The 13,237-nt window shown below is 47.8% G+C and overlaps 2 protein-coding genes across 3 annotated transcripts in view; both read right to left on the bottom strand.

Annotated features, from left to right (window-relative positions):
- CORO1C (coronin 1C) overlaps positions 1–4,021 on the bottom strand; it is a 47,404-nt gene extending 43,383 nt beyond the window's left edge. The window contains exon 1 of one of the 2 annotated variants that reach the window (XM_069794598.1): positions 3,897–4,021. The gene's annotated coding sequence lies outside the window, so the exon portion shown is untranslated. The remainder of the gene's footprint in view (positions 1–3,896) is intronic. The other variant, XM_069794600.1, reaches the window with a different exon arrangement.
- Positions 4,022–9,352: 5,331 nt separating this feature from the next.
- On the bottom strand, positions 9,353–13,237 carry LOC138687446 (uncharacterized). The gene is made up of 2 exons (XM_069794597.1): positions 11,313–13,237; positions 9,353–9,634 (listed from the first exon to the last, which is right to left on the bottom strand). The coding sequence occupies exons 1-2, from the start codon at positions 12,709–12,711 to the stop codon at positions 9,558–9,560; spliced, it is 1,476 nt and encodes a 491-aa protein (XP_069650698.1). The 5' UTR covers positions 12,712–13,237; the 3' UTR covers positions 9,353–9,557.

Genomic DNA, 13,237 nt, shown 5'->3' with positions numbered 1-13,237 from the left:
AAGACAAAGCAAATAACGTTGAAGCAGCAAAGTGATAGTGCTGAATAAACGCTATTATCCTTTCTCCAATGCAGGTGATTCTACCTTGGTATCTTAACAAAGAAGAAAAGCAAAGAAGAAAATGGTGAAAGAGCCCATGTTTTAATTTGTCACCTCTAAACCAAGGAGAGCTCTTCTACTGACGAGCATCATGAGAGCATCAGCAGGCTGGCAGCCTTCGAAAGAACAACATGGGTTTTTTTTCCCCTTAGGAGGCAGCAGCAGATACCATTTTCATTAGTTCTCTGTCAACTTCCTTGCTAGTTCCTGACCTACAGAGCAGGACTTTAAAGCTTTCATGGTATTCCATCACAAAATGGAGTTTTTCCATTTCAGGAGCACTTTGTGACTTGTTACGAAGGTGTCTGTTGTAAAGAGATGACATTTGTCTTATCGGCATGAAGAACTGCATGGCTGAGGTGTAAAGGAAAATTATCTATTTGCCCAACAGTCACCTTCTACTTTATAGCTACATCATTACCTCCACATCCAGCCACTAAAAATTCTGATCAGATATGTATCCACTACACAAACCCATACTGGCACATATACAACTAATGGTTGGTAATACAACTAATGGCTGGTATATCCTGTGAGGAACCTCTCCAGACAGTTTGCTCCTCCGAGGACCATCAGTGCCAGACTTGGCATCAGAGAATCCTCCAGCGCAAAGCCAGACCTGCTGCCAGTGGGACCTCTTGGGCTCATCACTGCTACATCGAGAAGCCAAATAATTCTAGGGTTACCCTGGCATTTTACGTGCCTAAAGCTATCATCTAAAAACACCTGCAAAGTCATGTACTGAACAATTATAACCTCAAAAAGAAACAAATAATACGTTTTTAGTATACTCACATAAGGAAAAAGTAGAACAAAGCAATCCTACTAGCAAATAGAAAGAAAGGGCCCAGTAACCGATTCCCAACTATACTGGTATATTCAACACATCCAGAATAATCAACTTTCAGTGCTAGCTTTCCTGAGTCACTTCAGCTAACCTAAATCTTTTTGCCTTAGTTTTGACTTGGCATTCACCCCAGCTACACCACCGCCACCACCTGCATTTGTGCATATCATGACAAAAAAAATACCAGTTCGTGTCCTGTCAGCTTAAAGCCACTGACAATCTGACTTTTCACATGTGGCAATATAACCAGGGTGACTGTAAACTGAAGCTGTAAGCAGTTTCTAATCAGACTAATTTCAGAGTAAACAACCAGAATATAAGCAGACCAAAAATATTAGGTGGGGGAGACTACAGGGAAAGAGCTAGAAGAGAACACTGACATTTAATTCTTGTTCATATGCCCTGTAAAGGCTTAAACTGGGGCACTTCAAATCCTCAGTGAGTTTCTGTTCCAACACATCCTGAAAGAAGGACTGAGATTATCACAAAAGCCTCAGTAAAACACAATCAAAACAAACAAACCCATACTTTAAAAGTCAAGTGAAAATCTGCCTGTGAGTTTGCCTGAAAGGACATTCCTAGCCCTGGGAGTGGTGCGCTGATGACCTCACCAAGCTGCAAACTCAGGCCAGGAAGTGTTTTGCTCATGTCTTCAAAATAGGAAGCTGGCATCCAAGTTATGGTCCTCGGAATCGATAATCAAATTAAAACCAATAACATAAATTCTCTTAACGATCAAAACGCAACGCTGTGCTTTAATGAGCCATTTTATGAAGCCGTCATTAAAGTCTAATATTAAACTTGAACATGATGCATGGAACAGTTACTGAGGGCAGATCTCTCCGCATCCTTTGCTGCATCACTCAGGAAAGCTGATATTTTACCCTTCTGTGCATTCCTTCTCATTGCCATTAAACTGAATCTCTGCCTTTTGCTTGGAGTGAATCCCAGAAGTGACAGATGCAATAAGCATGAAGATTTAACTTGAAAAAGTCCAATGATGTCTGAAAAGGCAGCTCACTAGAAGACAGAGTAATGCCAACACAGAGACACACAAATGCTGATTAAAGCAATCTGTATAAAAGGCTACAAGTGCCCACTGAAAAATTACTATTATTAAGTGCTATATTAAAACAAACACAAAGCAAATGCTCCCTGACATGTACCCGAGTGTGCCAGGTCTTACTATGGCTACTGAAAATACTAAAAACATATATACCCAAAATAAATATGCATTAACTTGATTGCAACACTATCTGATCTTCTACCTTTGTGTACACAGCCTTTAACAAACATGAATATTAGCTGCAATAAAATGTCTCAGTGAGTGCACAGCCATCTGTTTTTTCCCCCGAGCAGAAAAGATGATTCAATGCTTGTTATTCAAATGAAAATCGCATATATCCTCTCCTGCTTCACGCACAAGATACCCGCTGTTTTCTCTAGCCATCACATGTTCAGCACATACGAACACGCTTCTGACAGGATGGACTGTGCCAGTTCACACCATTTTCCCACACTTCCAGCAGGCACAGAGCTTCTCTCCTGCATGTGCTTAGAGGCGCACACGAGGAGAAAGGATAGTGGCAAGTAGTTTGGATACAGCCTAGCCTAAAATTAAACCAGAATCGGTATCGGCAAACTGAAAAAATCAGCCACAGCCTAGTATATTCAAAACGTCACTCTTTCATTTTGCTAACATCCTTGGTCTTGCTTACACTAATCCACACACACATCTGCGTGAATAGGCTGAATAGACATGCTCAAACAAACGTGTACAGGACTGAAACTACAGCTATTAAAAAAACCACGATGCTAATGCGTATCAGTTATCTTTAACAATAAAACTGCATCAATCAGTTTTACTTTTGTTTCCAGTCAGCTTTCAGTCCTTTTTTTTTTTTTCAGACCTGTCTCCTGTGCAGTCACAGCATCACATTGTCTAGCCGGGGTACTACAGCTGAACATTTGTGCAGTTGCATGTCGGGTGTCTTTCCCTGTATCCTGAGTGGAGAGGCAGCTAATCTGACAAAGCACGGGTAAGTACTAACCTTTAAATTCTGGCCTTTGAGACACTGCTGTTAAAACAATGTGGCTTTCTGCATAAAAAACCAAAGCCCAGGAACATGTCATACGACCCAGGACTTTACACGTCTCCCGAGCAGACTCAGAAGAGCCATTAATAACGGCGTGACATGCACCGTAAAAAAAAACAAAACAAAAAACCAACAACCAACTAAACCCTCCAGTCATCTTTTGTCCTCTGCAACATTACAGGGTGGCAGCGGGGACGCGGGGGCGGGGGGACACGCAGGCACCCGGTGCCATCGAGCTGCTGCTGCATCGCCATAAGAAAAAAAAAAAAAAAAGGAAAAAAACCTGCCGAACAAAAGAAAAAACACCCCCCCGCCCGTCCCCTCCTCGCAGAAGGCGGCCGGGGCTGGCAGCGGGCATCAGGTGTGCGGGGCGCAGGGGCTGCCCCAGGCGCGGCGGGAGAGCCCGGCCCGGCCCGCCCCGGGCATGCCCCGCCGGCAGACCTGCGAGCCGCCGCCGGATGCCGGGGCCCGCGGCGACCCTGAGCCGCTCCGCTACCTAATAAGGAGGAGAACGGGGGAGAAACCCCGGGCCGAGCGCCGGGGCGGGGAGGGCGCTTCCCCTCACAGGCCCGGGCGCTGACAGCGGCCGCCGCCTCAGGAAGGGCTCGGCGGCAGCGGCCGGCCCCGCGCGGTAAGAGCCCGCCCGGACGGACCCCCGCCCTGCCCTGCCCTGCCCGGCGCCCTACCGCGGGCACCGCCGCCTCCCCGCGGCGGGCCGCCCGCCGCCTCGCCTCGCCTTGCCTTGCCTTCCCGCCCCGCCAGCTGCCAGCCGCCGCGCCGCAGGGCGCCGTTCCGCTCCCCGGTTCCTCCCTCCCTTCCCCCTTCCCCCCCCGCCCGCCCGCCGTGCCGCGCACCGCGATCCACCAGCCGCCGCCTCCCCGCGTCCGCTCCTCAGCCCGGCGGAGCCGCCTCCTCCGCCTGCCGCCGCCGCCGCCGCCGCCCGACTGACCGCCGCGCTGGGCGGGGGCGGGCAGCGCCGGCGCGAGGCCCCGCCTCCTTGTGACCACGCCCCTCCCCCCGTGCGGCGGGCCACGCCCCCTCGTTAGGTGCCTCGCCTTCCCCTCCCGCCTCGCTCGGCGGAGAGCGGGGGCGGCGAGGTGAGTGGCGGCCCTTCTAGCCAATGGCGGCGCGGCGCTCGCTACCACGCGTGGTGGCGCGCCCTCTCTCTCCCTTCCGCCCTCCCTCCCCTCAGCCGGCCGGCGTGAGGCGCGGCGCCCGGCAGCCACCCCTCAGCGGCGGTGGGGGAGAGACCCTGCCTGCGGGGGGCCGGGCCCGCCCTCCGCCCCCCCCCGCCGGTCCCCTCCCCTCCCCTCCCCTCCCCTCTCCCCTCCCCGGCCCCGGCGGGGACGCGGCAGCCCGGTTCCCCTCAGCCCCTTGGCGGCTCGGCGCCCCGCGGTGACCCCCGCTGCTCCCCAGCCTGCCTCAGGCCTCTTCCCTCGCAGCCCCAGCTGCGACTCCCCGCCGGGATGGGACTCTCGTCCTGTGCTTTAGATAGCCAGGGTGCGAGCAAAGGTGGGGATGTACTGGCAAAAGGACAGGGAGGGTTGGTGGCTCTACGGCAACAAAACCCAAAATTGCGAGTGCTGATGAGATGAGTGAGGCGCAACCCCACCGATGTGGTTCCTGGTGAGCCTGCGGCCAAGCGGGGCACAGCCAGAGCCTGCTGTCAACAAGCGCAACCCTGAAGAGAACCAAGGGTTCTGCAAGAAAAGCAATGCTGAAGAGAACCAAGCGTTCTGCAAGAAAAACGACGCTGAAGAGAACCAACCGTTCAGCAAAAAAAGCAACACTGAAGAGAACCAACTGTTCTGCAAGAAAAGCAACACTGAAGAGAACCAACCGTTCCGCAAGAAAAATGACGCTAAAGAGAACCAACCGTTCCGCAAGAAAAATGACGCTGAAGAGAACCAACCGTTCTGCAAGAAAAATGACGCTGAAGAGAACCAACCGTTCTGCAAGAAAAACAACCATGTCACCTCGTTTTGTCATGCCGATTTGCTGGGGCCCGTTGCTGCCATGGAAAACGGCACTGCCAGCAAGACGGTGACAAAAGGAGAGCTTAAGCCCCTGCTAAAAATCACACTTTAATGGGAAGCGCAGGACAGTAGCTTGAAACCAGAGATTCTCCCCATTGTGCTAAAAGTAAAGCTGCTTTTGGGGATGCTGGCTTATGTGGTTGTAAAGAGGGTTTTTTTATCTCTGCTGTTCAATGAAAGAGGCTAACAGTTATTAATACGGTACACAGTAAACAGTAAGAAGGTGAATACCTGTGCAGCAAATACCTCAAGGCACGCAGGGTAATACCGCTCTCAATGGCTGCGTGTGTCTGTTCCTCCAGGGGACTTGAAGAGCGGATGAATGATGCTAGATCAGTGCCCACGTTGCACAGTGTTTACCATACATGGCCAAAACCAAAAGCTAGTCTAACTTCCTTATACGCTTTGGCCGATATTTGCAAATTCATTTGCATGTGGTTAGGTGCTTAAGGGACCTAATTCTTCAGGGGACCAACACACCCGTAACTCCCCTCATAATCCTTCAGAATTTGGAGAAATATGTGTGTTGTGGTGAGCTGAGCTGAGCTGAGAAGCCTCCTCTTCCCCGGTGAAACTGCGACAGGACTGTGAACTACACCCTGTTAAGTGATAGCTGGGTGTTAAAACATGCGGAAAGCCTCACAGAGATAGATTTGTCCTGGTTTTGCTGGTGATTACAGCTGATGGAAACATCAGATGCCACAGTAGCTACAAATTAAACAAACCAATGTTATCCAACATCTGTTAAACTTTGACACTAGTTTAACCACTGATTCAATAAGCAGGAAAGTCTCTCCTGCATACTGAGCAACACCTTGATTAAAAAATTATACACCCAAAGATTAGAGTTGCAAGCCTGCATCCTTGCCACGCACTGCCCACGGCACCAATTACTGTGAAATTAATACCTTCCTTCTGAAAGCCAGCCCAGCACACTTACTCTCCACCCTCCTCCCTCAAACAATCTCTTTAAAGCTAAAAAAGAAGAAGAAAACGAAAGCAGTTTGGCAGCCTCGGAGCAGACCCGCAGGTAATCTGTAGTTTAGTGGGTTTAGATTGTGATTCATATTTTCCACATAGGTACGTGACTTGCTGAAGGTCACACAATGAGTCAGTGATAGAGGTGAGTGTCTTGACTGCCAGTCCCACAGCCATTAATTTATTAGGAGCCTTGAACCTGTGCGTGTGGCTTAAAACTTTATAAAAAACTATTAATACAAGCATATGAAATCATACTTTAAAATATACATATGTGTAGCTCCTTCTAGCTCAAAACAGTGGGCAATCTTGAAATTATATTTTAATCATGTACCAGGTGATCCTTTACCCTGTATTGAAAAACAACGGCAAAGGCAGCAGTACCCAGCACTACCCAACAGCTTGGAAGAGAAATCAAGGAAGATTTTTGGTATCCATCTAAAAAGAGAGCGATGCACAGAGGACACAAAGTGAAATTTGTCCTGAGAAACCTGATTGAAACCTAATCCTCTCAGTAACTGCCACCTGAATGGTTGGTTCCTGGTTCATGTTGTCGCTGCAGGGATGGATACACCTGTAGCACAGCTTGCTCGACATGGCCTTGGGACAGTCACTAAGGATGGACTCGAAAGGAAATGATACCTGTTGAATTTACACTAGCACTTCCTTAAACATTTGGGTGGAAATGCTCCAAAGATCACTCAGATCCTGACTTGGATTAATGAGCCATTTAGATCACAACAGCTCATTGTACAAGGTGATGAAGAAATGACATGAAGAAATTTCGGGCTGAAGTCTTCAACAATGGAAGGAATGGCTAAGATTTTACACATGCTCTTTGGTTCCACTGTAAACAGTTAATCTTCATCACTTCAGCTGAATAAAATCATTCTAACAAACAGTACTTAAATTATAGCCAGAGTGATGTAAGCCTAACAACTTGTCAAACTATATCACAAATTCTAATTTTTGTAAAGGAAAATATCCTATTACCAAATTATTGCAGCTACAAGGAACCATACAACAAAAGTTGTCCTTCTATTTTATCAGTACCAACACGCCTGATTATTAAATCTTGCAGAAAAGATTCAGAATTTATTCAAAAATACATTTCACTAGTTTTATCCATCCCACATATTTTGCCCTCCACTACATCAATGCACGATTGCTGCAGTCTATCTCACAGCCTTTATACGGAACAGCACTGTGTCTACAGACTCCACCTCTGAAACTTATGTCAGCAGCTATATTTAGCTTGCTTGCAAATATGCATCAATTCCATCACTGCAATAAATCATGCTGGTTTGTTCCTATGATGATCTTGACATGCCTTACAAGTAATGCTTTCGGTATGCCCCACAGCCTTCCTTGTTATTAGTTAGAAAAGGTAAAGAAAGATACAAACACCTGAGGCACCTCTTTCTATGAGAAATTTTGATGGCTTCTTTGGCCTTCACTGATATTATGCAATTTGGCTTGGAGTCTCTGAGCAATCTTAGATGGACGGCAGCCGAGTCATTCAGAACCAGTAAAGTCACTTGAGGGATGAATTTGCCTCGAACATTTCAATTTGCTTAAATCCTCACTGCTAAGTATATTCTGAATGAAGGAAAACGGCTTACAGAGGGTTTAGAGAGATCAGCACTTTAAAGTCCTGTTATTTTGCAGCTTAACTTTTAAGTCATGCAAAATATGCCAGACATGACAGTTTGTGTTTCGGAGCTTGGGTTTGCAGATATCCAAGTTATACAACTTTTGAAGGACATTTGTGTCCACTATTTATCTATTTATTTCTGGAAGGCTTTTGATTTATTATTATATTTAAATAACTTTACAGGAAGCACTAGGTTCTCCCACCTGAAAGTTGCATATTTTTGTATTTCTTCTTCTATGGCTCTGGCAATCTATATACGGAAGGCCAGATTGAGCAGCGTTGAGAAGAGGTGCTCCCATTGGAATCCGTGATGTGATCTTACGTTTCACTTAACATTACTGAAACGTAGTGCTTTTCTTATGCAGGGTAATCGGAACTGATTGCAATGAAAAGAAAAAACACCAGGCCATTTTCCATGCGTGGGATAGCATTAGATTTACTCTTTCTGCCTTGTTTTCTCAGTGTCCATTGGGCACATATCGAGTGGCAAGGGTAACTTTATTAAACTGCTTACAAGCCTGATTTTTAAGGGACATTTCAATGATCATCAAACGTTGAGCAGCTGCCAAGACAGAATTGCACTAACAGCGACCACGTAACAGCTCTTGATTATGGCTAATCAATTCTGTCTCTTGGACGGGATTACGTGGTCTGCCCAGGGAAGTGTTGCCCTGTGCTGATCTGTTCCCCAGATCCAGCAAAGGGTTTGGCTGGAGAGAGAGAGAGGGAGCGCAAAATCCATTCTGTTCAGCCTTATTCAATCCTTGGCCAGAAAGGGGAGCTGTAGAATTATGGAATGAAGATAAGGAGAGCAATATGTTCAATCAGATTTTTAAAATAACAGCCAGGAAGGGAGAAGTGTACGAGAGTGTATCAGAGCATGTGGACAAGGAGGAAAGAGGAGGATGTGAATTAAAGCAGAGGGTTAGGCATCATCACCCCTTAGATTTATTCCCAGGTCTGTCCCACCTTTCTGCATGACACTGAACGAGTCCCTGCGCTACTTCCAGACCCGGTAAATTGGGCTGACATCGCAAGCCCCCTCCCCAAAGGGTAATGAAAATCCGCTGCAGTGAGCGAGCACTTGCGATGACATTGTTTGTGTGCTGCTTGGAATGGATGGAAGATGCCGGAGATTGATAAGTAATAATAAGTGAACATTAGGTCAGGGTGGGCATTAATAATTTATGCTATTGTTATTAATGATTTACAATACCTTGCATAAAGCACATTTATTACTACATATACACACTCTCATGCATGTTATTTGCAGTAATACAGATGTCATACACTTCCCTACCAACTCATCTATAGGAAAGGCATAGAAATACATGCTGCCTGAAGATTTTACAGCAAAAGGAAATATCTACATTAATTTCAAGCTAGCCTATTTCCTCCTGTGTTTTCCTTCTCCATCATTGTACAGGATCGTGAGATACATTTTTCTTTCTTTTTTTCCCATTTTTGTGATGAAGGGGAGGTGGTCCCACTACCTAACTAAAATGTTGGGACACCAAGTAAAAATGAAGCAATTAATTGCAACAGATGGGGTTTTCTCTGTTGCCATCTCCACTACACCAGACGATGAACTAGGAAGAGCGAGACAAGAAAGCAGAACACAAAAAAAAAAAAAAAAGAAAAAGAAAAAAGCAAGCTGTATTTTATTTACAACATGAATATCCTGGGATTGACACTTCCTATCATTCTGAATAGCAGAAAAAAAACAGCCAGGAGCCATGTAAGGCGCAGGGGCTGTGAGCAGTGAGCAGTAACATGAGGCTAGGCGCTGTGACTCCTGCAGTACTCCATGTTACACTTATCACGTATCCTAGTCTTGTCCTCATTATTCAACCAGTTTTGAATCCTTTTGCCATCTTGTTCTGTTTCTCTCCCTGCTGTCTAGGATCAAGTTGGACCAAAGGTGCTGGAAAAATCAGAGATATGAGAAAGGAATCATGTAATCGTAAATATACACGAGATGTTCGTGTTTGGTTAGGCAGTATGAGGTTTGGGAAGGTAGGTGTTTAGAAACAGATTTTAAAAAACCCCAATGGACTGTGTCACGGATATAGCAAAATGAGAAGCTATTCCTACTCTTCTTTACTGCAACATTTTCACAGTTCAGCATGGAAATAGATTGTCTTGACCCTTCCTCCTTGTTTCTCCTGAAGAACAAGTAGGTAAACATCTGTCAGGAGTGAGTTAGCTGTAGCCAGTATTGCCTTAGGGATGCAGCAGGATTTCTTGCGGTCCCTTCTCACGCCCTTCCTCTGTAAGATCACCTATTGCATCCACCTGCTCCTACTGTTCCCCGCAAAGGATGCATGCCTCATTGCTGATGAAAACTTCCCTCTGTCTGACCTGGCTGATGAAAACACGCCATATCAACTGTACCATTTAATCAGACAAATCTCCTGCTCGAGGAGGAGTGGAGAGGCTGCATATATCCAGGCACCCTGATAACGCCAGTACTAGCACTGCTTCAGGTACAGAGCCCAAGTCTGTCAGATGGCAGAGAGTTTGCAGTGACAAATATTTCACAACCCTATTTTTTTACATCGTGAGAATGATGGTGTGTCTTCAGATGCTTCCTGAGAGCATAGGATCTGTTTTTCATCGCTCTAGGCTTTTTGTTACGCTGACACACACACACAAACTCTGTGGCAATATTCATATTCTGACTTGGTTTTGTGACTTCCGTGAATGAAAGTAGTTGACAGCACAATGTACCAAGCATGGTGGGATAATCACACTTATTTTTTAAAGTAAACATGCTGTTTGATTCAAAGCTAGCATAAATTTCCTGTGCCTTTACACATTTATTTTCCCTTATAAGGAAATCCACAATCACAGATTGTCAATAAACAGAAGATGTAAGTTAACCAGCATGGGTCTGATATGCCCTTGCAGGATCCAAACTTTCAAACATTCATTTTTAATCTCTCCCTATTTCTGCATAACCGCTGTTTTACCAGAAAAATTTCAACAAAGTTCATTTGTCCATAGTTTTTCAGTGAAAGGGTTTCCAAGTTGATGTCATTCTCCTGAAAGCCTTATTCGGCTAAGTCACAGTGCAGGAGAAAAAGAACCTAAGGAAAATAATGCCTCCTTTCTATGCCATAATTAAAATAAAATTATATCGGCTCACCCAGTGCCTAGAGAGGCAGAGGCAAATAATCCCACACGGCAGCGGGAGAAAGTGTCATATGGGCGCTTCTGCACTGTATCTGTTCGGGGAAAAGCAGTATAGGAGTACCGGATATTATACTTATTTATATACAGGAGACTCTTAAAAAGCAAATCTCTTTCTCACAAAGCAGTTCCACTGCAAGAAGTACTTTTACCAAGCGGACAGTAGACGTGAATCAATGCCTGATTTTTGTACTGCCTCGTTACGACCATAGATCGCTAGACATGCCCTGAGCGCATCCCACCTGTTGCTCGGCCAGGACAAGGTAACTATTTTCTGAAAAGCCTCACGACCGCCATGTTCCCACCTCCCCTCACCCTGCAGTGTGCTCCAGATCCACCCTGGCCCCACAGAACCACGAGGCAGAGCCAGGATCTGCCAGCCTGCCCGCGGCAGAGCCATCACACCTCACCTTTTCTGGCAGTGCTGGCCAGTGGCGTCGCTGCCTTCCCCTCTGACGGCTTGGGTTTTTCGAAGGTTTTCTTTGCGTCGGCAACTTTAAGCACTTTCTCATCCTCCTGACTCTTCCTCCCCTTCCGCTCCAGCTCCTCCGAGCCCCCTCCTCCTGCAGTCCTGCCTCCAGTTCGCTGCTCCGCGCCTGCAGCTGCCCACTGCTCCTTGGCAGGCTTCGCTGCATCGCTGCGGGGCTCCAGCAGAGCCTCCGTCATTGCCACAGTCTTGCTCATACTCAACGCCAGGCTCTCTTTGCTGTGGGACCTGACAGGAGGGGCTGGTGGGGTTTTTTTCTGGCTGTATGAATCGAGTATCCCTGCATCTGCTTCACCTCCGAGCTGTTCCCTGCTCTCGAGGAGCTGGCTGCTGCTCTGTCTCAAAAGCTTTCCAGTGTCTCTAGCCACCGAAACATAATTTGCAACCCCAGACACCATTCTCTCAAGGCTCTTCGCTACCCGCTTGTCTGGCTCGGGATTCCTGGCCAGATCCTCCTCACTGTTCTGGCCGTTCTGGCAAAGGTCTGGAGTGCCGTCAGGCTGGAGGGCGAAGCTTGCTGCCTGCCTGAAGCTTTCAGCTGCCTTGCTGCTTTCTCTGGGGACGTAGGAAACAGATGTTGTTGCCTCCTGTTTGCTTTGCAAAATGTAATCCATGAGCATGGCATTTCGCTCGAAGCTATCTGACCTGATGGGGACACTCGGCTTGTTTCCCTCTGAGGGAGAGTTCAGGGTCAGTTTATTCACTTGTCTGCTCTCTGCACTGCTTTCAGAGTCCGAACGGCTTATCTGTCTCCTGAGGACTCCTTGGAAAGCATTGAGCCTGTTTAGGCTCGGACTTGCCACCTTCCCATCCCCTGGGTAGCCCTCCTGTCTCACAGGTACCTTGTGCTCTGTCCCTTCCCACTCCTCCTCAGGTTCTGCTTCTGCCTCCTCGATCAGGCGCCTGTACTCGCTCTCCTCCAGCCTGTACACCACCGGCTTCACCGTCCTGCCCGTGCCCGCTCGCCTGTGCCCAACCTCCGCTTCGTACACCTTCAGAGGGGCTTCTCCCTCCTCCCCTCTCCTGCACTCTTTTGTCACGGGGTGGTCTTCCAAGCACGGGTCCCCTGCCAGCCCCCGCTGCCCTCTCTGCCTGCTGCTGCTCATCTCTGACTTCTTGGCAGGAGTTTGTGTGTCGCTCCCAGGGTCGGGAAGGTCCCCCCTCTCCAGCCCATGCCCCAGGCCCTCCTGGCCAAGTTGCAGCAGGGTATAATCCTCGCATGTCCCTGCAGAGGCTCCCCGGGAAGTAGCGCAGTCTCCCCCCTTCGCCTTACTTGTGTCATCCTGTAAATATCCATAGTATTGCCAGGTGGAGGTTTCCATGGCCAGGAGCTCGGTCACTGTAATTCCTGGTCCAAATGCTTTGAAAATGGCCAGCCAAGATTTCTTCCCACCTTGGGTCTCAGCAGACTTTCAGCACCGCCTTCTCCTTCCTCCGCTACTGGGAGAGACGGAGGCAGCTTGGAAGCCTCCGTGCCTGGGTCATGTGAATTGGCGTTTTTTAGCCTCATGGCCAGCAGAGATGAAAATGCATGTCGGTGTGGTGGAGCCCATCCTCTGCGGCAGGGCAGGACGCTCTCTCCTAACACAACAGCTGTCAGAGCTGATGCTACACTGGTCCCTACCCAAATATATCCCACCTGAATAACTGTAAAAGCACCCCCCAGCTTCTAATTTGCGGTCCGTAGCACTTTACAGGCAGGACTTGCTACCCATCTGCATCTTTCTTCAGGGACTCTCCTCTTTTCCCCAACCTGCTGCAGCAATAACTCCCTACGGTCCCATGCAGCAATCCTCCCTGGCTTCCCTCCGATCTCACTGCTTCCAGAGCGATTTATTGCCAGGTCAT

The sequence above is a fragment of the Haliaeetus albicilla genome, chromosome 10 (genome assembly GCF_947461875.1).
Source record: "Haliaeetus albicilla chromosome 10, bHalAlb1.1, whole genome shotgun sequence".
Classification (NCBI taxonomy): domain Eukaryota; kingdom Metazoa; phylum Chordata; class Aves; order Accipitriformes; family Accipitridae; genus Haliaeetus; species Haliaeetus albicilla.
The sequence above is the reverse complement of the archived record's forward strand: the minus strand, read 5'-3'. Positions and strand labels throughout refer to the sequence as shown.